Source organism: Eublepharis macularius, chromosome 1 (genome assembly GCF_028583425.1).
Source record: "Eublepharis macularius isolate TG4126 chromosome 1, MPM_Emac_v1.0, whole genome shotgun sequence".
NCBI lineage: Eukaryota > Metazoa > Chordata > Lepidosauria > Squamata > Eublepharidae > Eublepharis > Eublepharis macularius.
Genome location: NC_072790.1, coordinates 168,536,929 through 168,559,182, shown reverse-complemented (window position 1 = coordinate 168,559,182; position 22,254 = coordinate 168,536,929). Strand labels below are relative to the sequence as shown.

The window sequence follows — 22,254 nt, the reverse complement described above, 5'->3', positions numbered from 1 at the left end:
TGGATCTTTGAAATTTTGTTGGAAATAAATTCTATACAATATTCATCTTAAACCAGTTCAATATGAGTAGGATTGTTTTTTAACATGCAGAGAAAAATACTGACAAATTGTTCTCAGTTACTAGACACCCAAATCTCATTTCTCATTTTATACTAGAAATAAAACAACATTACAAAAATGTCTGTGCCATGTTAATAGGATGAAAACATGTTAGTTAGTTATCATTCGTTTAACTCAAATGATGTTTCTTCACTTAGTGCTTCCAGGATTGCTAGCCTACAAACAACCCTTTGAATTAGAGCTGGGCTCACTCCTTCTGCAATGCTTATAATCAACTGTCCGAGGCCCGGCGCAGCAGCCTCGGACTGCTGCCACGCCCGCCCCTCCCCCGACGAAGACCCCAGCCCCACTCACCCGCAATGGGGGCCACGGGGGAGCCGAAGACCGCAGCGGCGGAGAGCCGTGGCGGCCTCATGGACCCGCCGGCCACCACCGTGCCACTGCTGGGAGCGTCGGGAGGAAGGGCGACCGGCGGCGGGAGAAGACGCCGAGGAGCGCAGCCGGCCACGGCAAAGAAACCCCGACATGGGGGAAGGCCAGGCAGGGCCGGGCCGCCCGATGCTGGCGCAGGCGCACCAGGCCAGCCCAGGCGGCGGCCAGGGGCTGCAGAGCGGGGAAAGGGACCAGCCCGCCTGGGACGGGAGGGCCGCCCAGGAGACGGTCAGGCCTTCCAGGCCCCGCCGGCAGTGGCTGGGATGGCTGTCCGCCACGGAGGAGGAGGGCAATAGGCCGGTGGAGAAGGAGGGAGGCGGGACAGCCCTACAAGCAACCCCCCAATGGGCCAGGGGGAGGTGGGCACAGTGGGCGTGGCCACAGGTGGTGGGGATGACGTTGGGTGGAAGCACTTGGGAGAGGGGGTGGAGCTAAAGGGGAAAAAGTATTTAAGGAGGCTCTGGAGGCAGGCCGAGGAGGAGGTTGCCAGTCGGAGTGTGGCTGACGTTGCTGAAGGAGGCCACGCTGCCCTGAGAGCTAAGGCACAGCTGGCCTGGGTGGAGCCAAGTGCTGACCAGTCCCGGTTCAGATAAGGGCCGCCCGTGGGTCTGAGGCCGCCTGGGAAGGAGCTTCCGCCTGCCAGGCACCTGCCTGCCCTGCGAAGGCACCCAGAACGGACCCGCAGGGGCCACCCTGCCCGGACTCGTCGTCGCTACCGCCAGGGGGCACCCTGCAGCGCGACATCAACAAAAAGTCCAATCCTTGGTATTCAGTCACAGTCAGTTCATCTGCCAAAATTAATATTTAAAAAATACATGACAGATACATATCTTTCACCCAACCTGTAACAAACCAAGAACCATTTGCCACACAGATGCTTGCCACTTAATCACTGTTTGTAGAACAGCTGACCAGCCAGATTAAAAAAACCAGCACCCACTGCATGAAATCGCTGAGTTAATTCTAACTTCTTTCTTTTGACTCTCCAACCCTAATACAATACAATACAGTGCCAAATCAATCATTGTAGAAACAGCCATCTGGACACATTTTCAGACTAGCCAATCAGGGCCACTGGTTGGATCTGGGAGACCATGTGTTTGAGTCCAACCATCAACCCTAGACTCACTGTGTGATCTTGGGATGTCACTGTTATTCCCTGTAACAAGGGAATAACAGTGACATCCCTTCCAGGTTGTTGTGAAGATTAACATAGTATGACCGTAAAAACATTTTGTAAATTAAAAGCATTATATAAATGACAAATAGTCCAGTAATTAACAAACAGGGGTCTGTGGTCTGTTTTCAGTTTTGCACTTTTTTGTCTTTCCAGCAGCATATGTAATAGTTCTTTAAAAATTATGTATTTACTTCATTTATAGTCCATCTTAGTCTTGTAGACTCACAGGTAACTATCAACAAAGGTAAATTTAATTAGGATGCAGCTAGAATAAGACGGCTCTAAACCTCTTTTCCCAGTCAATGATATTGGTTACCTGAAAACCATCCCTAGAGCATTTTAACATCCGAAAATAAATGTATCTCCTGATATGAGTACCAGATTCAAAAGCTAGAGGCAGACTTTATGCTATCTAATAAAAAAATATTCCGCATTCCAAAGTCTGCTGCACCAACAGCAACAAGAGTCATCTCCAGTGGTTCTCTTTAGATAGTGACATAGAAAAATCTGGTCACATCCACAATAGCAGACCAATACTTAAAGCAAACCATTGTCATTAACATGAATGGAAATGGAGCTTTAGAAAATGCACAACACAGTAATAATAAACTAGAACACCAGAGGATTCACTCCCTCACTTCCCCCTCCCCTTGTGCTTTCCAATCTGCCTTCTACTGCATCCAAGCTAACTTTTTATTTATAATCACAGCAGCAGGAGCACGCTGGAGGGACTGCTGGAAGAAGGTGGAGGATAACAGTGAAAGAAAGGAAGAAAAAAGAAGATGGGGGGGGAAGGTCTGGAGTGGGAGGAAGAAGCAAGGGGGAAGTAAAAAGCAGAGATAGGGAAAGCAGTGGACTCTTAAAAAGAGGTTTGGGAGGACTAACCTAGATTTCTATTCTCTGACACTCCTGCTCATCATGATTGAAACTTAGAATGGTTTGTAGGTTCCAAGCTCAGCCAAGCTGGGAAATGCAATAGATGGAAGCATTATCACAGGAGGAGGTTTGTGCCCCTTCCTGTGGGGCATTCCTCAGGGAAACAGCCACAGTAAAGGAAACACAGGTGAGCTGGGGGAAAGGAGCCCTGGCTGACTCTTCTATCAATCATCTTCATGACAAGGACAGAGGAAGATCCCTGAAGAAAAAACGTAGTAAATTTCAAGGCTAAGGAGGAGAGAAGTGATAATATGGATGTGGTCCCCTCTGTCCCCTCACTCCTGCGGCTGTTTCCCAGAAGCATTAGGTGCGTTTTCTGACGGGTGCCAAGGAATGCTTCAAGCAAAACCGATGGGAAGAGAAACTTGCTCAGTGCAAAGGCCCCCTCTGCTTTCCCTCCCTTGCCGCGTCTTCTGCACAAGGAAGAGGAGCTGGACTGCAGCGGCATCGCCAACCAACATCGCCACCATCGCGATCTCGCCAGCAAACCGGAATACGGCAACAAAGACACAATCAGCTCCTCCACCCCAGATACATACACCAACCAGCTTTGTGGGGTGCGCCCGGCGCGGTGACTGCCTGATGGCGAACAAAGCCTCTTCGCGCCCGCCTCCCCCTCCTGACATTGGCCCGGGGAGTCCGTGGGACTGCAAGGAGACGCGGCGAAGCGCCAAGCCGGGGGGGGGGGGGCGGACGCGACCCTGCCCCGAGCCTGTCGCAGGGCTCCGCAGCGGGGCTCGGCGGCTGCAGCGGCGCGCGCGAGAGGCAGGAGCGGGCAAGGCACCCACCGGCGAGCGCGGAATCTCTGCCATTGTTCTGCCGGGAGGCAGGGGGAGCGGCACGCGTCCCCGCGGACCCCTTGGGAAGCGAACTGGGGAAAGGAGCGGAGGGAGGGCGCCATTCCGCGGGGGATGACCCAGCTTTTCGGGCTTCCTTGGAAACCGGTCCTGAGAGCTGCGACTGCTGCAGAGGGGGAGGGTAAAAAGGAGGACGCCGGGAAGACATTGCAGCGCCGCGCCAAGCAGCCTGGTTCCTTACCGCAGCGTCAAACGCAGACTAGCTTCTCTCAACCTTGCCGCCCCCTTCCTAGGGGGTGAAGCTTACTCAGGAGCACCCCGGTCGCCCCTCTCCTCCGGCGCTCGCCTCTCCCCGTTCCGGCTACCAAGCGTAAGGAATAAGGAGAGGGCGGGGGCAGAGGGAGGAGGGGGCGTGGCCTTTCGCCCGGCGCAGGCAAGAGCACCGGGAGGGGGCGAGGAACCTGCGCAACACCCTCGCAGGACTTTTGCGCATGCGGGCTCTCGGAGTGCACGGAGTGCCTTTCCGAAGAAGGCTGGAGCCTGCGCAGGCGTACTAGGAAGAGCACCTGGGCCCGGCAAGCCTGTGAGTGATTGGGGAGAGGGAGTAGATTTGTTTCCCCGGGGACGGGAGCGGCCCGGTGCTACTGCTTGCTCGGGGGTGGGGAGCTAGGATGCGGTAAGGGGCTTATCTCGGCCCGTAGTAAGGAGTCTGTTTGGGTCTTTTCGATCCATCGTGCAGCGTGGTAAAGTAATAAATCCCACTGAGTTCTATGAAGCTTTATCCCAAGAGTCCTATGTAGTTTTACTATAGTAACTCTGCCTGGGATTGTACTAGGAATGCCTGAAGTAATCTTTGGGAGTTTACTCGGGGTCAGCCTTGAGACCAACGGGACTTTCTCGAGGACGGTCAACGAGCGCGCACGTACTCGAACTCAGGGGGACTTCCTCTCGAGGTGGCAGCAGCTTCTCGCTGGGAATAAGTGGCACTGGCAGCCAACGTCAGTGCACTTACTGGGGGGAGCAGGGCCCCTTCAGCGCTGAGGGACTTGCAGGCTCCCAGGCGTGTGTATCTGAGTGGACTATCCGGTTAGGCTGTGAGTTGTGGATTCCAGCTTTGAGTGTTCCTTCGCATTAAAACTTCCGTGTAAATAGAGAACTAGTACAGCAGAGAGAAGGGTTTTCTCCCTTTCCATTTGTTTGCTATGCTGGTTTTGTATTTGCAAATTGCTTTAATGTCAGAGAGGATTCCAAAATTGAACTCTCGACGTTGTTTCATCTATATTCCGAAGCAGTGTATTTCCATTCTACCTGCTTCAGCACAGCAAATTTTCCTTCATATGGGAAATCTCAAGTGAGTGTATATAAGAATAAATGAAATGGCCTTCGTTTTGCTTCTTCTGGGATATGCAGCTCCATGGGACATTGTGTGGATTTCAGAATATTGCAGTATTGCCTGTAATGACAGGGATTTTCAAAACCGATATTTAACTTTTTTGAAAAAGGAGAGAGGAAGCTGGATGTGGGGTAAACTATAGAAAATAGTGTCTTTAGCTTCAGCCTGGTTTGTGGTGATATGAAAGTCTAGAAAGGATGGTGCATGTAGGGACAGCATGATGGCAGGAAGGTAAGCAATGTAGTGAACCATGAGCAGGTGAACAGAATGAATGGGGAAAGGGAGAATTCTTCCCAGAATCACAAATGTGAGGCTGTGAGGAGCAGGGCTGTCCTGAAGAAAGGGTTTGGTAAGAAAAGTTTGGGAATTTCTCTTGCCATAGGGCAATTAGAATAGATCCTCTTTTAAACTTAAATCAGGCAGTGTGTTAATTGCTAGTATTACATTAGAATTGAGAGAAATATTGTAATGGGAAGTCTAAGACTAAGAATGAGACGACCCCCACTTTAGAAGAGTTACAGGCTAGTCTAATCTATGTATTTTGCACAACGACAAGTCCCTGTGAATTCAGTAGGAGTTAATTTTTAGTAAATGTGTTTTGGAATGCAGCCCTGCTTATAAGAGTTGTTTATCCTGTGCTTTTCATGGGAAAGTGCCCTGAGCTATACATCTTCTTGGGCACAAAGGATCTTACGAGTATTTTCAGTGTAATGTAGGTCCGATTAGGACACCCAGGCATGAATTCTGCTGTGTGACCTTGGGCCAGTTACTCAGTATAACCTACCTGATAGAGCTGTTGCGAGGATAAGATATGGGCAGCAGAATCAGGTATGCTGCTGTAAGATCCTTGGAGGAAGAGCAGTGTAAAAATGTGATAGATACTATAACAACAATAACAACATTCAATTTATATACTGCCCTTCAGGACAATTTAATGCCCACTCAGAGCGGTTTACAAAGTATGTTATTATCCCCACAACAAACACCCTGGGAGGTTGGTGGGGCTGAGAGAGCTCCAGAAAGCGGTGATTAGCCCAAGGTCACCCAGCTGGCTTCAAGCGGAGGAGTGGGGAATCAAACCCAGCTCTCCAGATTAGAGTCCCACTTTAGTACTAGTACAACATCTTTAATTTTCATGATGCTTTTCAGTTTTCATTGTGTTTATAATAATCTAGCCTATTTCTTCTTGTTAGATTAGGAACTAAAACTCGGGGAACTGGCACAGACTTGCAGTACTTCTGTAGCATTGGCTAAATGTGAATATAATCTCAGGTGGTCTCTGTATTGGTTAGTAATTGAAACTGCATCTTGAGAAAGTTGATTGGTTTACAGTTTAGAGTCCTTCATAGCCTGGATTAAGCTTAATTCAGAGTCTATCAAGCACTTGGCAGTGGAATCTTGGGCTTGCCTTTTGACCTAGAAATCCATCCTTTCTTAATCCCTTACCACATTTCTCTGCATTAACTCTGCTTGTAATGGCAGTATATTTTGTCACTTTAGTCACTTTAAATCTTTGATGATTATGCTTAATCTGACTGCACCCCCTGCCCCGCCCTGGCAATTGATCACTTGTGATTTTTATAATTAGATTAAAACATATCCAGGCAGCTCTCAAAAGTGGAGCTAATGGATAAACACTTGATGTTTGCATAAATGTGTTAAGATAAACTTATTTGAGTTCTCTGATCTTTCAGGAATTGTTCTAGTTTGGTTTGTGTGAGTGAAGAGGAAACCATACTTTAAAGTGCAATCCTAAAAACACTTTCCTAGGAGTAAGCCCCATGGAATAGATCTGTGTAGGATTCTTAATAGACCTACTTAAGATGGTGCTGTTAGTCTAGTGAACCCAACAAAACATAAGTTAAATTCTAGGTACTGGCTAAGTGTAATTTTTAATAAGGTAGTTTAGAACATTGACTGTATACTGACTTTTAATAGATAAAAAATACCTGTAGTACCTTATGTGGGCCAAGAAATTTCACCTAACTGAATAAAATCTAAGAAGATAAACTTGTGTCTGAATCATCTCTCTTTAATCCAAGCATGGTACCTCTAGCCATGTTCAAGAAACATACAACAATCTTATAACCATACAGAAATCACAACTGACTGCTCTTCTATACATAATAACCTCTGAATAGAATACTAGATGTCTGGGGAAGGTATTCTTACCTAGTCATATCCCTTATATGAGAAGTTTTTATGTGGACAGGTTTTTTAAATGAACGATTTTGAATATGTCGTGTGTCCCCCCCCCCCGCCCCCATCTGCAGTACCAAATGATACAATTGAGACACAGTTTTCCCATATCAGGGAGAATGTTACAAAAATAATTAGGTGACTCAGGTATGGAATATTGAGAAGTCAGGAGTGAAATAAAAGGTAGAACAGGCTAGAGAGTGAATGAGTCAGTGTCTGCAGACAGATGATGATCTTTTGGAGTACAGAGAGCATTTCCCTCCCTTCACACTCCAGTTGCTTGCTCAACTGCAGATCCACCCCTTATATTATGTTTGTTCAGATGAGTGGCGAAGGAACATTTTTTGGGTGGTGGGAACTGATCCAAGAGTTGCTTTTTTTTTGCTTATTTTAAATTATTTACATGAATATTCATGCTGAACTTCTGTAAAATGATCATCATAGAAAGAAAGAGGGAGAAAAATGGCCCTCTTGTCTAATGCTAAAAAATGCACAGGCTTTGTGTGTGGACGTAGTGGTGGGAACACCATATCTGTTGCCCTCACTGATGTCCAGTAGGCTCACGTGAAAGTTGCTCAGTCACTTCATAAACAGCAATTTTGATAGCAACGATGTTACTGTCAGGAGAGGAAGGTAGGAGAGAATGGTGTTTAACCAGCAGCAACCTCTAGTTTTGCAGTGTGCTGAGTTCCCTGAAGCTTGGAAAGAAGAAATCTGTATCTTTGGAAGGATTTCTGTAGCCCTTCCAGCTATGAAAAAATGGAATGTCTATACATAGGGTGGAATTGTATGTTATCTTAGTAAATATGTATTCCTCATATGCCAAAATATGAATGCAAGACTGATGGGCACTTGCAGGGTGGTGGGAGTGGTGCTTAAGTGCCACCATTCCTCTCCCTCAAGTTCCCACCCAGCAAGGCTTGATTTTAGAACTAAAGCTGGGGAAGGAATATGGAAGATGTCCATGGGGAGGAAGGTTCATTTGCAGGGGAGAACTTCAGACAAAGGAAGGATTAAGTAGCTCTCTTACCTGTTGGTTTTCTCTCACCTTTTTCCTTAGGAGGGAGCCCTGCATTTCTTACAGCATCCAGTCCTGCCCCGCCCTGAAATAAAAAGAGTTTTTTTCTCTCCATCCTTTGTGCAGCTTATGTCAAATTCATATTGGAATTGCACCCAAATAATTCCTTGTAAATGTAAAGGAATGAGATAAAATGATAAGTTTCTTGATTTAGAGTGCTCAGAATGGTTGATTTAAGTTCATGGTTTTAAAAAACAAATTTACTACAAGTCAGAGGTTAAATGCGGCAATCGTGGCATAAATTGGAAAAGGAGAACTGTGTATATAGTTGCCATTTATGAGAACTATAGATAGATGCTAAGTGTATTGTGAATATCCCTATGTCAAAAATCACTTTTCAACTTGTCAGCTTTATGTTGAATATGAATTAGTTTTTTTGGCTCAACAGTTTGTTCAGTAGGTTTGATGAAAATAATTGAAATGTCATCTCTCTGAAAACTGATGTGGTTTCCTTAAATCTTTTTGCTAGTCAAAGCACAAATTGTACTGTCAAAATATTACTTAGGTAGAAACATGTTGTATAAAAATTATTTTAAAATTTATTCCTAATGAGGAATTGGAATTTTCTCACACCAGTTTAAAAACAATTCAGAAAAGGGACAGAGAATTTAGCTTATAGCAACTTTGTTGTGTTGTATATTTGTACCTCTTTATCTGCTTCTAAGGCATATAAATTTAGGGGAGAGAAGCTAGATAGGGATGCACGTGTCCAGAGACATACAAGTCTTGATTTGGTTGAACCAAAGTTTAAAAAGAACTGCAGGCTTAGTATGCTATATTCAGAAGTTTTATACAAGTTAAAAAAGATTGTTGTGGTGGTAATTGCAAAATATATTTCAGAAAATATATTTCAGAAAATGTGGATCAGCTTAGGAATTTCAGTCATTCCTGTTGTGAAAGGATCACTGGGCAGTGTCTAATTTTAAGCATATTTTTAAAAATACTCATGTTTCCTTTAAGATAGTTTTAAGTGGGAAGCCATGTTAGTCTACAGTAGAACAAAAGGATTTGAATCCAGTGGCACCTTAAGAGACCAACAAGATTTTCCAGGTGTAAACTTTTGAGAGTCAGAGTTTCCATGAATGGAAGGGAGTCAAAGATCTCTGATGAAGGGAGCTCTGACTCTCAAAAGTTTACACCCTGAAAATCTTGTTGGTCTCTGAAGTGCCACTGGACTCAAATCAATATGTTTCTTGAGTATTTTCCTATTTGAAAATAAACTGGAAAATGAAATCCTGCCCTCAAGTCATAGCTGACTTATGGCAATGCCTGGTGGGGTTTTCATGGCAAGAGACTATCAGAGGTGGTTTGCTGTTGCCTGCCTCTGCAACCCTGGTCTTCATTGGAGGTCTCCGCCATCCAATTACTAATCAAGGCCAGCCCCGCTTAGCTTCTGAGATCTGACAAGATCAGGCTCCCCGGGGCTATTCTGGTCAGGAAAATAAACTAGGCAGTGCGAAAAAAGACATCGATTTTGATACTGAACAGGGTAGGTTACAAATGATTAAATGTTTTATTCCAGCCTCATTTGAATCATGGCAGCAAATAAGTTTAATGTATCTTCTGTTTAAATACCTTGAAAACAAATGGTTTCTCTAGCAGTGAAGTCCAATATCATCTACTAATAGGTGGAGGACTGTGTTCTCTCCATGCATAGGTATTCTTGAAATGCTAACATTTCCATCTTAGGTTAGAAGGTTGATTCTACAGAGAGGAGCTATATGCGTGAAGAAGAAAGCTGCACTGCAGTGCTTTTTTTAAAAATACAGTACCACTGTGTTTCATGTATCTGAACTACATTGACTCTGTCTTGAGCCGGGAATATTTCTGTGCTTTTGTTACCAATACAGTGTGTGTATTGAAGGCTTTCAGGAGACCATTCAATAGAACCTACCCCACCCCCCACCCCCAATGTGTCTATAGTACAAACACAATTTTCTATCTTTATAAAAAAAGCAACTGGTCAATTTTTTTTTTGTCTAGGTCTTGTTACCAGCATCCTGATGGCTCTTTTGAAAAAGTGTTCAGTGTTATTCCTAACCCAAATAAGCAGAGCAACCAATCAGCGGAATTTCAGGTATTTATTCCAGTGCAGCTAATGAAATAGAGAAACTGCCTTTACTCTTTCTTTAAAGCCAACCAAGTGTTCCTGTGCAGGCTTTTTCCTTCCATTTTTTAAAGCAGCCATAATTTCTAGATTATGTATTAATAGTTTGGTTTAAGGATATTTTATGTTGCTTCTCCAGATAAAAATAAAACGATTAAGAATACCCATTAAAATTATTTTTTAATTTTTATTTATTTCAAATTTCTATTCCACCCTCCCCGCGAGCGGGCTCAGGGCAGATAACAACATATTAAATACAATTAAAAATTCACCAACATTAAAACAACAGTGTATTAATACACGTTTAAAACAGGATGGTGGACAGCCTTCACAGGGAGGGTTAAGATTTTATACACCCCTTTTTTTCAGGCCGGCAGAGGCCCAGCCTCAGTCATATGCCTGGCGGAACAACTTTGTCTTGCAGGCCCGGCAAAAGGATAGTAGGTCCTGCCGGGCCCTGATTTCAGCAGACAGAGTGTTCCACCAGGTGGGAGCCAGGACCAAAAAGGCCCTGGCTCTAGTCGAGGCTAGGCGGGCCTCCTTGGGGCCAGGAACCACCAACAGCTGTTTGTCCCCTGATTGGAGTGTCCTCTGGGGAATATATGGGGAGAGACGGTCCCATAGATACGCCTTATTTGGCGCTCTTGTAATAACACGTGCCGCTGCATTTTGTACCAACTGTAATCTCCGGGTCAGGCTCAAAGGCAGCCCTGCATAAAGCTAGTTACAGTAATCTAGCCTAGAGGTGACCGTTGCTTGGATCACTGTAGTTAAGTCACGGGTTGACAGGTAAGGGACAAGTTACCTGGTCTGCTGCAGATGGAAAAAAGAGGACCTGACAACCGCTGTGATCTGTGACTCCATTTTCAGGGAGGCATCCAAGATCACCCCCAGACTCTTAACCCTCAGAACTGGCACTAACGGTGCCCCATCGAGGGCCGGGAGCCGGAGTCCCAAACCTAATCCCCCGTGGCTCAAGTACAGGACCTCTGTCTTTCGTCGGGTTCAGTTTCAGCCGACTCTGCTTCAACCAATCAGTCACGGCTGCAAAAGCATGTTCCAGGACATCTGTGGCTGAGTCAGGCCGTCAGTCCATCATCAGATACAACTGGGTGTCATCTGCATATTGATGACACCCAAGTCTGAAACTTCGCACCAGCTGGGCAAGGGGGCGCATATAGATGTTAAGCAGTAATGGGGAGAGTATTGCTCCCTGTGGGACCCTGTACACCAAAGGGTGGCAGGATGACAATTTCTCCCCAAGCACCACCCTCTGTCCCTGACTGTGGAGAAAAGAGACAAGCCACTGTAAGGCAGTCCCTCATATCCCCAGATCGGCAAGGCGGTGAGTCAGAAGATCATAATCGACTGTATTGAACGCCGATGACTAATCCAATAATATCAGCAGCGCTGAGCTGCCTCGATCCAGATGTCTACAAAGATCGTCTGTGAGGGCGACCAGCCACATCTCCATCCCATGTCCCGGATGGAACCCGGACTGGAAGGGGTCTAGGGCCGAGACATCCTTCAGGAAACCCTGCAGCTGTTTCACCACTGCCTGCTCAATCACCTTTCCCAGAAACGGGAGGTTCGAAACCGGGCGGTAATTGACCAGGTCAGTGGGGTCTAGTGATAGTTTCTTTAAAACAGGCCACACCCCAGCTTCCTTTAATGGCCCAGGAAAACCCCCAGAACGTAAGGATAGGTTAACAATGGCCTCCAGTGAGGACCGCAGCCCCTTGGCACTGGTCTTTACCAGCCACGATGGGCATGGGTCCAAGGGACATGTGATGGGCCTAACTAATCGCAGGGTCCTGTCAATCTCCTCCCCAAAGAGTGGGCTGAAATGATCAAATATTGGCCCAAAAGGTGGCCAAGGGGTCTCTAGCTCATTCACTGAGTCAACTGTGGCTGGCAAGTCGCGGCGGAGAGACAAGATTTTATCAGCAAAAAAACTCCCCAAAGCCTCACAGCTAATATCTGAATTCTAAATTTGATGGCCTCCCTCTGGCAAGGAGACCAAAGACCGAACCACATTAAACAATTTTGCCAGGCATGAGCTAGCTGACGTGATGGAGGCTGCATAAAACTCTTTCGTCACAGCCTTCACCTCCACCTCATAGGCTTTCATAAATGTCCTATAAGATGATCTTGCCTCTTCGTCCCGAGATCGTCGCCACACTCACTCAAGCTGTCTTAGCTTCCGCTTCTTCCGTCAGAGCTCCTCTGTATACCAGGGAGCTCGTCTAGCATGGGGGTAAAGAGGGTGGCAGGGGGTGATTTCATCAATGGCTTCGGAGAGCCAGCAATGCCAGTCCTCCACCAGCTCATCTAACGAACCGCTGTGGAGCATTGGATCCTGCAAAGCATTCTGGAACCCAATCGGGTCCATAAGTCTCCGCGGGTGAGCATAAATCAGCTCACCGCCCTTGCAAGGGGGGGGGGTATCCCTAGCCGAGCCTTCAGGACTGACCATGGCACCGGTTCTACCACTTCCAGATCCACATTTAACCCCATCTCAAAGATCAAATCTAGCGTGTGGCCTTCTTGATTTGTAGGAGTCGATACAAATTGGGAGAGTCCTAGTGCTGCCATGGAAGACACCAGGTCCGCAGCATGCACAGAGGAGGCACCATCAACATGGATGTTGAAGTCCCCCAGCTCCAGTACTCAGTCTGGAGTACTCCAAGGCCCACCCCGCTACCACCTCTAGCAGGCGTGACGGTATCTGCTGGTGTGCTAGGCGGTCGGTACACCAGACAGATAGCCAAACTCTCCTCGGTACCCCACACCAGGCCTACACATTCAATGCCAGAGATCTCAGGGGCGAGGAGCGGCCTGAAGGAGAGAGACTGTTGGGCAAGGATTGCCACCCCTCTCCCCAACCTCCTATTCGGGACTGGTGAAGGACTGAATATCCCGGGGGGGGGGTCTCCCAGGGCAACTGTTTCATCCTCCCTCACCCAGGTTTTGGTCATGCATACCAGGTCCACACCACATCGCTCATTATGTCAAAACATTTAACTAAAATTAACTAGTTATTTACAAAACTATATTTCATGAATATATAGTATTGATAAGCATGCCGGGTTCATTCTCTTGACTAAAATAATTATTCCAAACCCATATAAAAGTCAGTTTAAACTGAAAACATTATATCTGCATCTGCTTTCTCAAATTCTAACGTACTTTAATCATTTCCATGTCATTCTGTACTCTGATATTCCAGTTATACACTAGAGCTTGATCCAATTCTGTTCTAGCTTCAAGTAATAAAAATGTGACTCATTCTAAATTTGCCACTTCTATTGAAGTGGATTCAGTAGTAACTTCTACTGAGGAAAGGGATTTCTTATAAAGCCCAAAATGATCCCCAAAATGTTGCTCCTGTCCTAGGGGACAGGAGTTCCTAAGGAACAGCAGGAGAGGTTAATTAGGAATCTGCTATGGGAGGCGGAAATTGGCAGGTTACCCTGATGAATTTCATTTTGTCAAACTCATCATCAATAAACACTCAGTTATAAAGGCTGCATCACTCTTGAAGAACCCTGATGCTTTGCAACTATGTATTAGTTGTAAAGTTCATTGAAGTGTCTTTGCTATTAGGTTTTCAGGTTGCTCAGATCATGTATATTATGATAGTACAGATAGACTACTGTACAAACACTTGCACGGGTTTTAAATTGCTGCAGTGTCTCAGCCATGCCTTCTACAGTTCCATCCTGTGCAGATTGGGTGGGATCCTGCCCCTGTTCTACTACCCTAATGAGCAAAGTTTGTTTATTAAAATATTTATACCTCACCTTTCCTTTCCGTTCAAGTTTGAAACCTTCCTCTAATCTGTGGAGTCTTCCTCCAACTTGTGGCTCTTTCTTTGGAGGAAGAACTACTTAAGTTGGAAGAAGGCTACTTGGATGATGGCTGGATCCACTACATTTACTCCAACCTAAGTCTATTTAAACCAGTGAGTTTTGACTGGAATAATTCTAATAGGGTTGTACTGCTAGTCTTTCCTTCCAGGCCAAGAGAGACAACTGCCATAGTGTCATGCTGCTCTTCCTGGACCAAAGAAGGTGCATTGCTGCAGCTGTAACAAGCTGGGCACTATCTACCACTTGCTCACTAGAGCCAATTGCTGCTTACACCAAACAAACAGGCCTGTGGCTAACTGTCTTCCCTTTTCACTATACTTCAACCAATGAAATTTCTAGTAACAGTACCTGTAATGAATACAAAGGGATTTTAGCAGCCCTGTTCTTGATCCTTAGAAAGTGGCTTGATACATAGAAATTAAGCTGATGAAGCCTTTCCCTGACATAACGATGAAATGATTTGGAGAGATTTAGCTGCATCATCCCTTTATGCACAAGTTGCTGTTAAGGGTTTCTTTCTCCACCGTTCCATATTCTGCTCTTTTTAAAATAGGCAGCTTCTTTACTTGGTATCTCTTCTTAAAAGGATCTTAGGTGACAGTGCTGGGAAAGACTTCTGTCTAAGACCCTGGAGAGTTTCTGCCACTCTGAGTAGAACATGCTAGGCTACAAGGATCAATGATCTGACTCAACTTAGATCATGTTACAATTAACCCATTTTGTGGATCCATTGTGCATGTGTGTATGAGGCATTATTTGGCAGCCCAGTTTTGTGGATTCCCAAATACCTATTTGTGGTTTCTGCCACCAGCTAGAAATTTAAGTATGTTAATATGTTGTTACAGGCCTGCCAATTACTCTTTTGTTGAACATAGTCTGTGTACATGTATGAGATGGGGGGGAAGGATCCCCTCTCTGACTCCCTCTCTGACTTTCTTACTCTCAAAAGCTTACACTCTGAAAATCTGCAGACCAACACTACAAACCACCTCTCTCTTTTCTCCCTTATGTGGTAGAGTGTGGTATGAGGGAAAATAATCCAGAGTCTTTCAGTTTCAAAGAAGAAATAAAAAAATTCTGTTCTATACACACAATTAAGCTAATAGGGCAATCCAATAGGAGAAGTATACATAATAAATAAAGTAAAATAAAAGTGCAGTGCAGTGCTTGCTGCCTAAAATGTAGGACTTCAGATCTTCACTGGTCTGATACAGTAACAGTGTGGTGTAGATTCCAGTTTCCATGAAGCCAAGTATGCTTGGCGACTGTGGGCTGGTCATTCTCTCTCAGCCAAGCCTACATCACAGGGTTATTGTGAGGACAAAATGGAGCAGGAGTGAATGCATTCCTTCAAGGAAGGACAGGATACAAATAAATTTGTCACCATTGTATGTCATAAATGTTCTTTTTAAAGGTTTAAGTGAGGGCAAATATGTGTCCTTCCTCCTTTGTCATTTAGTATGCAGCTCTAGGAAAGAGTAATGAGTTGAGTGTCAAACAACTTCACATTCAAGAGGGAACACAAACCCTTGACATTTGTGGTTCCTGTATAATAAATGCTTTGTAGAATGAGAGAGTTCCTGAGGGGGGAGAACCCCTCCCTGGCTGTTCATCATGTGCTACTTGAATGGGCAGTGCAAACAAACAGGGAAACTGCCTTTAAGCCCCAGTCTGGACACTGGAACTGTGCAGGCACTGAAGTATGACCGGCAGGCTGCTTTTACAGATCTTAGTGTGTACAGGTGAGGCATTCCCCCCAGAGACATAACAAGTACTTTTCAAGGACCAATACTTTGTAATCTTCAATAATGTTACTTTTCGCTAATATGTAAAACTTAACAAGCAAAATGTCTCTTAAACCTGCAGTTCTCCTTTGTGTGGTTTTTAAAAAATGTTTTGCTGCTTGTCTGTATATTTTTTATCTTAAAAGCTTGAAGGGATATAACAGGAATTGGCAATTTCAGCCACACTTAGACCACAGTGGCTGCTCAAATGTGCTGCAGACCATATTGTTTTTTTTGTGGGGGCGGAGGGAGTTGACTGTGGGATCTGAGCTTTTGGGCTCCTCTGAGGGGACAAGCCGAATTTGTTTTGTCTTGAATTTTTTTCTTCCTAATTTCTTCTCTAGAATTATTATGGTAGTAATTTTCTGGTTTCCATATGTTGTAAGATGACTGTGTTTAAAAGTAGCTCTAATGCTGGGTTCAAATATTAACGTCATGGTTTCCTCAAGTCCAGGAAACCACTGCCCAGGCATCCTCATGCGTGAGAGAAATAGGGTCCAACTTTTTTTTAAAAAAAGAATTTTTATTGGATGGGTCAATATATACATAAATCACCATACACACTTTGTAACAACCATCACATTGTATTATTCCCACTCATTCCCCCCCCCTTTTCAGTTGACTTCCAACAGCTTTCCATTCCCTTCCTTTATACTAAATCACTATCTCCTACTATATAACCTTAAATATTTCTACATTATAATAGATACTATATAACATAAGCTAACCTTTAGTACAGTATAACCATGATATACTCATCTCTGTCTATCATATTCCAAATATCTCTAATATTTATTTCAATATTACTGTATTCTTCTTAACATATACTATCATATTTCCATCACTAATTACAAACAAGTAAAGATCTATTCTCCCCTTCTAACCATTATCCAAAGACCACATTTTTCCTTTCATGTCCCACTTTTTTCCCACATAATTCTTAAATTTCTCCCAGTTCATAACATAGTCCAAAGTGTCTTGTTCTTTTAACTTTCTTGTTAACTTGTCCATTTCAGCCGTATTCATTACTTTCAAAATCCAATCTTCCACTGATGGTATTTCTTGAGTCTTCTATAGTTGTGCATAACACATTCTAGCCCCAGCAATCATATAAAACACCATTATTCTGTCCATTTAATCAAATTCTTCTAGGTTCATACACAATAACATCAATTCTGGGGATTTATTCACAATTTTCTGTAAAACATCCGACATAACTTCTATTATTTCTCCCCAGAACTGTTTAGCTTTCTCACATGTCCACCACATATGATAAAATGAACCTTCGTGTTTCTTACATTTCCAACATTTATCTGACATTTGGCTATTACCGTTGGCTAACTTCTTTGGTGTCAAATACCATCTATACATCATTTTATAAACATTCTCTCTTACAGTGGTACATGCTGAAATTTTAACTGTATTTTTCCACTTCTCCCAAGCTTCCATTGGTATGTCTTTATTACAATTTATTGCGCATTTTACCATTTGAACTTTAACAACTTCCTCTTCTGTAAACCATTTCAACAAAATCTTATATACTTTAGATATCATTCCCCCCCCCCCCCCCGGAGTAAACATTCTTCTATTTCCGAATTTACCATCCTAAAACCTACTTTTCTACGGTCTACATCATTTAAATCTTTTATTCGTCTATATTTAAACCAACCATACTGAAATGGCAATTCTTCATTATTTTTAAGAGTATATGCATTCTGGATAACTTCTAGAATTTCTTTCTACATCAGCCACTCCTCCCCAGCACATTCCATCTTTGGATTTACAGCTTCTGCAGATATAATCCACACTGGTGTTTGCTCTTCCAGGTATTTCTTGTATTTTGTCCATACCATAAATAGACTTCGTCTTACAAAATGATGCAAAAACATAGCATCTACTTTCACCTTTTCATACCATAAATAAGCATGCCATCCAAAACGCTTGTTATATCCTTCTAGAGCCAAAAGCTTATAGTTTTTCAGCACCATCCATTCCTTCAGCCAGACCAAACATATAGCTTCATGATATAGTTTTAAATTTGGTAATTGTAATCCACCTCTTTCTTTGGCATCATATAATACCTTCATTTTCACTCTAGGTTTTTTCCCGGCCCACACAAAGTTCAAAATCTTTCTTTGCCATTTTTCAAATTGCTTATTATCTTTAACAATTGGTATTGTTTGTAGTAAAAACATTATCGAATAGGGTCCAACTTTTAACACTTTCTTCTTCTTACCTTAGGACAAGTCAGATGGGGAAAAAATAGGGCCATGTGTGTCTGCAGTGTGCTGTAAAGTGCTAGATGCCCCAGTGTATCCCTCAGTTCTTGACTTGTAAGGGTCAGGAACTGGAATGCTAACCCAATCAGTGTTGGGGATGATGTGCTAGTTCTTGGCCAACCAAAAAACATTGCTTGGGTATAGATTAAAGTTAAAGGGTATAGATTAAAGGTAAAGGTAGTCCCCTGTGCAAGCACTGAGTCATTACTGACCCATAGGGGGATGTCGCATCACGACGTTTTCTTGGCTATATATATATATATAGCCAAGAGAGAGAGAATAGCTTAGGAAGGAGTTAATTACCAGCATGCCCCTGAGTGACGTCTACTAGGTGGTAAGAGCTGCTGATCTGAAGACTCTTTGCAAGCTGTCACAGGGAGTGATCTGGAAGGCACAAATTTTGTCTGGAGTAGATGAAGCATAGAGACTGTATTTCTTCCACCCCCAGGAGACCATTACATTCATATTGCATATATGGAATCCTGGGGTTTGTGGTTCCACTAATGGCAGAGAAGGTTCCCTGAAAGACAGGCTGCATTCCACTACCAAAGTTCCATTAGAACACACAGCCTAAAGGAGTATGCTTGGGTGTGCCAACATGTGAGGCTACAGTAGTGCCCAGTAAGTATTCTGTAAAGACAAAGTCTCTACCTCTCAAGAACACTTCCCTAGGAGTAAGCCCCAGTAAGTAGACTTTAGTTGGATTCTGAGTAGACTTGTTTAGGATAGCTCTCTTGAATTATGAAGAATAGTCATAGAAACCCACAAAGATACAAAAGTATTTATTTCAACAGCAGTGCCACAAAATGTTTGGCAGAGGAACGCTCCAGGTGTAAAGTTAGGTTAAAAAAAAAGGTAACGGTAAAGTTAATGTAATAAAACGTAGTTAGGTAAAGTTAATGTAATAAAAATTGGGGTCAGTTTTGTTTGTAAAAATATACTATTACTTCTGTCTGATTCTTATGGCCCCTGCTTAGACTTCCACTAGCAAAATGTATATTGAAATATATCAGTAAATAAGTAATCCATGTTTTGTGTACAATTCAGCAAGACTACCATATAAAGCTGCTGACAAAATAATCTAAAAATCATAAACCAGTAATCTATAAGAAAATATGTAAGGGGCCATGTTATCAGTTTACAGATGCAATACAACATAATCTTGCATTAATCATAGTGTCTTGGAAATCCAATTCTTTACAGTAAATATAATACCCATTTAGACCTAAGGGGTTACAAATGAATTGTTTCTAAGATACAAAACTATGAATGATTACATTAAAGGTATACTCAAATATATTTAGTTCTCTTTTATTATTCCTGTGGCTTTCTGTGATTATCTGCCTTCATATTTAATAGGTTTTATGCTGGTTTTGCTTAATTTATTTGTTGCATCATTCTGGATTGTAAACGTCCTTGAAAACAATTTAGTAATGAGTGCAGAGTAAAAAACTTGTTAAATACAATAGATATAATAACAACAACATTCAATTTATATACCGCTCTTCAGGACAACTTAACTCCCACTCAGAGCAGTTTACAAAGTATGTCATTATTATCCCCACAACAAAACACCCCGTGAGGAAGATGGGGCTGAGAGAACTCCTAGAAGCTGTGACTGACCCACGGTCACCCAGCTGGCTTCAAGTGGAGGAGTGGGGAATCAAACCCGGCTCTCCAGATTAGAGTTCCGCGCTCTTAACCACTACACCAAACTGGCTCTCATTAACATTTTTCTCCCTAGGCAAGAACTTCTGCTTCTGTTCCTTGGCCTGGATATCTCTTTTTTTGCATTAAATGAATTCTGTAATTTAAAAAAATAACAAGTGCATGGTACTTGCTAACAACTGAGAAGTCACTTGTAAGCTGCAATCCCAAGGCACTTTCCTGGGAGTAAGCCCCACTGAATAACATTACTTTTGAGTAGACATGTTTAGGATTGCTCCCTAGTGTCTCATTTGCTACATTTCCTCTACATAACCTTTCTGCTCTTCTGCCCCCCCCCACTAGTATTTAACTGGCAGTATCCTCCTGTGTGAACATTAACAAAGCTAAGAAACCAGTTCCAGATTTTTATTGGCGATGCAGTCCTGAGCAGAGTTATGCACTTCAAAGCCCTAGAAGAATGTAACTCAGGATTGTACTGTATGTCCACCAAGTACCAGAACCTGTATTCATGTTTCTTCTCTTCTCAATGATGTTCTGAAATGTTAAGAAAACTTTAAACATGGGAGATTGGTATAATGCCCCATTTCTTAACACAAAGGTTTGTTTAGCATTCTCACTTCTCTTTTGCCAGCACCAGTGGTATGTGCAGTGCGATACAGAAGATGACCCGTGTACGAGTGGTAGATAACAGCTCCTTGGGAAACACACCATATCACCGGCCACCGAAGTGCATTCACGTGTACAACAAAACTGGAGTGGGCAAAGTTGGAGATAAAATACTTCTGGCTATCAAAGGAGAAAAGAGGAAGGCCTTAATTGTGGGTCACAAGATGCCCGGCCCTCGCATGACTCCCAGGTTTGATTCCAACAATGTAGTACTCATTGAAGATAATGGGAACCCGATAGGGACAAGAATTAAAACGCCAATACCCTCTTTCCTGAGAAAGCGTCAAGGAGAATTTTCAAAAGTATTGGCCATTGCCCAGAACTTTGTATGAAATGTCCTTAAAACATCCTGTCACACTGTACTTCCTTTCCTATCCTAGATCTGAGGAATAAATACTAAAATTGAACAGTGGAAGTGTTTCCTCCTGCTTATAAAGTAAAACCTATTACTTAAATAAAAGACATTTGGCTCTCCTTTTTTTGCCAGTTCTGATGTAATATCGTTAAAGCTTAAATGTTAATTTACAATTCTGTTTTCTACAATTGATGCTTTGGAGGGGCGGGGAAGTGAGAGACAGAGAATGATTTCACCTCATTTTCCAGTGACAGTTTTAAGTTTTACTGTTTGAATAGTACATGGGTAGGACAATATGCATACCATATTAGAAGATATTTTGGCATTTTTTAAGGTTTCTAGTCCACATTACTTTTGAAAACATGGGTGGCGTGGATACTGTTAAGGCAGCATTGTTCTTGGCCCCCATTCTTTATATTTTTTCCATCCTCAGCCCTTGCCAAAAACGTTCCAAATTCTATGAAATGCTGCAAGCAGCCTAAATTAGTTTAATAGGCATGAGAGCATGCTCTGCTTTTGAGCTTTGTCTCCAGTGACAATAACTGGTGTATTTAAAGCCCCCCGTCTGGGGTGGATAACATTGTTTAAAATCTGACTAATTTCTTACGTAGAACTAATGTTCTACACAGTGTCATAGTATCTGTTGCAAATGTGAGAATTAAAATGTGTTTTCTTGTTACCAAACTGCTAGTGAGAGTGTCTGAATGGAATGACATTATGTGAAAACTCACAATCCACGAGTCAGGTGTTTTATGGCAAGATTAGAGGATTTCCTCCCTCATTGTGCCATCTAGTGGTGGCAATGTGGAAGTTTCTTTACTGCCCATGTAATGTTACTGAGTTTTGTGACTGTCAGCAACTAAACCTCTGTATTATATTTGTGTCATGCACTACAGACTCTGAAGCAAACATTTTTCTGTGCATAAAACAGTATTACATGTCACTCATAGGTACATTATCTGTTCCTGTTACCAAGATTAACTTTCCCATTCCAGGCTAGCTGCAAGGGCTAGCCTGGAATTCTTGGAATTAAAATAGTATATTAAGCCTTTTTTCCCAGTAGTAAATGTTATAAGGGCCTGTGAATTAGGCTGTGTGAAATTGACCATCTTTTAAAACTTCTTTTAAAAGAAGTTTAAACTCTGATACCGTTTACCAAAAAGGTTGTGTTCCTTTAAAAGAAAGTGTTGGTCATTGTGTTTGAAGTTTGGTTAACTCTAATTGTGAACATGTAAGGATGGGTGTTTGGGGGCAGACAAATGGTTCATCCACCCAAGGATCCCACACTTGGTTCTTTTAGTTGATACTTTAGAGGAGAAACACGACTTTCCAGCTGATCTGCTGGAATGCACTTTGGCTGCAATACTAGCATGCTGGCTTATCTGCAGTAAGCCTCACTAAAAACAGCAGTGATTACGTCTGCATATATATGCACAGGATTATACTGT

At 43.2% G+C, this 22,254-nt stretch overlaps 2 protein-coding genes across 7 annotated transcripts in view; one reads left to right on the top strand and one right to left on the bottom strand.

The window, feature by feature from the left end:
* Positions 1–3,774, bottom strand: part of TMEM63B (transmembrane protein 63B) — a 126,499-nt gene extending 122,725 nt beyond the window's left edge. For all 3 annotated transcript variants that reach the window (XM_054977679.1, XM_054977695.1, XM_054977704.1), the window contains exon 1: positions 3,647–3,774. The gene's annotated coding sequence lies outside the window, so the exon portion shown is untranslated. The remainder of the gene's footprint in view (positions 1–3,646) is intronic.
* Positions 3,775–3,881: 107 nt separating this feature from the next.
* MRPL14 (mitochondrial ribosomal protein L14) lies at positions 3,882–20,911 on the top strand. 4 transcript variants are annotated; one of them, XM_054977725.1, is made up of 3 exons: positions 3,882–3,988; positions 10,059–10,152; positions 20,417–20,911. In XM_054977725.1, exons 2-3 carry the CDS (start codon positions 10,079–10,081, stop codon positions 20,781–20,783), a joined length of 441 nt encoding a protein of 146 aa, XP_054833700.1. In that variant the 5' UTR covers positions 3,882–3,988; positions 10,059–10,078; the 3' UTR covers positions 20,784–20,911. The 4 variants fall into 4 exon arrangements, with proteins under 4 accessions (XP_054833700.1, XP_054833708.1, XP_054833715.1 ...); XM_054977733.1 differs by lacking the exon at positions 3,882–3,988 and adding an exon at positions 4,008–4,081; XM_054977740.1 differs by lacking the exon at positions 3,882–3,988 and adding an exon at positions 4,738–4,756.
* Positions 20,912–22,254: the final 1,343 nt, after the last annotated feature.

Excerpts from the sequence above, each read along its gene's own strand:
- MRPL14 (XM_054977716.1), top strand. The coding sequence starts at position 15,669 with ATGTGCTACTTGAATGGGCAGTGCAAACAAACAGGGAAACTGCCTTTA. Across the intron at positions 15,797-20,416 it reads ACAGATCTTAGTGTGTACAG|CACCAGTGGTATGTGCAGTG; the intron begins GTGAGGCATTCC and ends CTCTTTTGCCAG.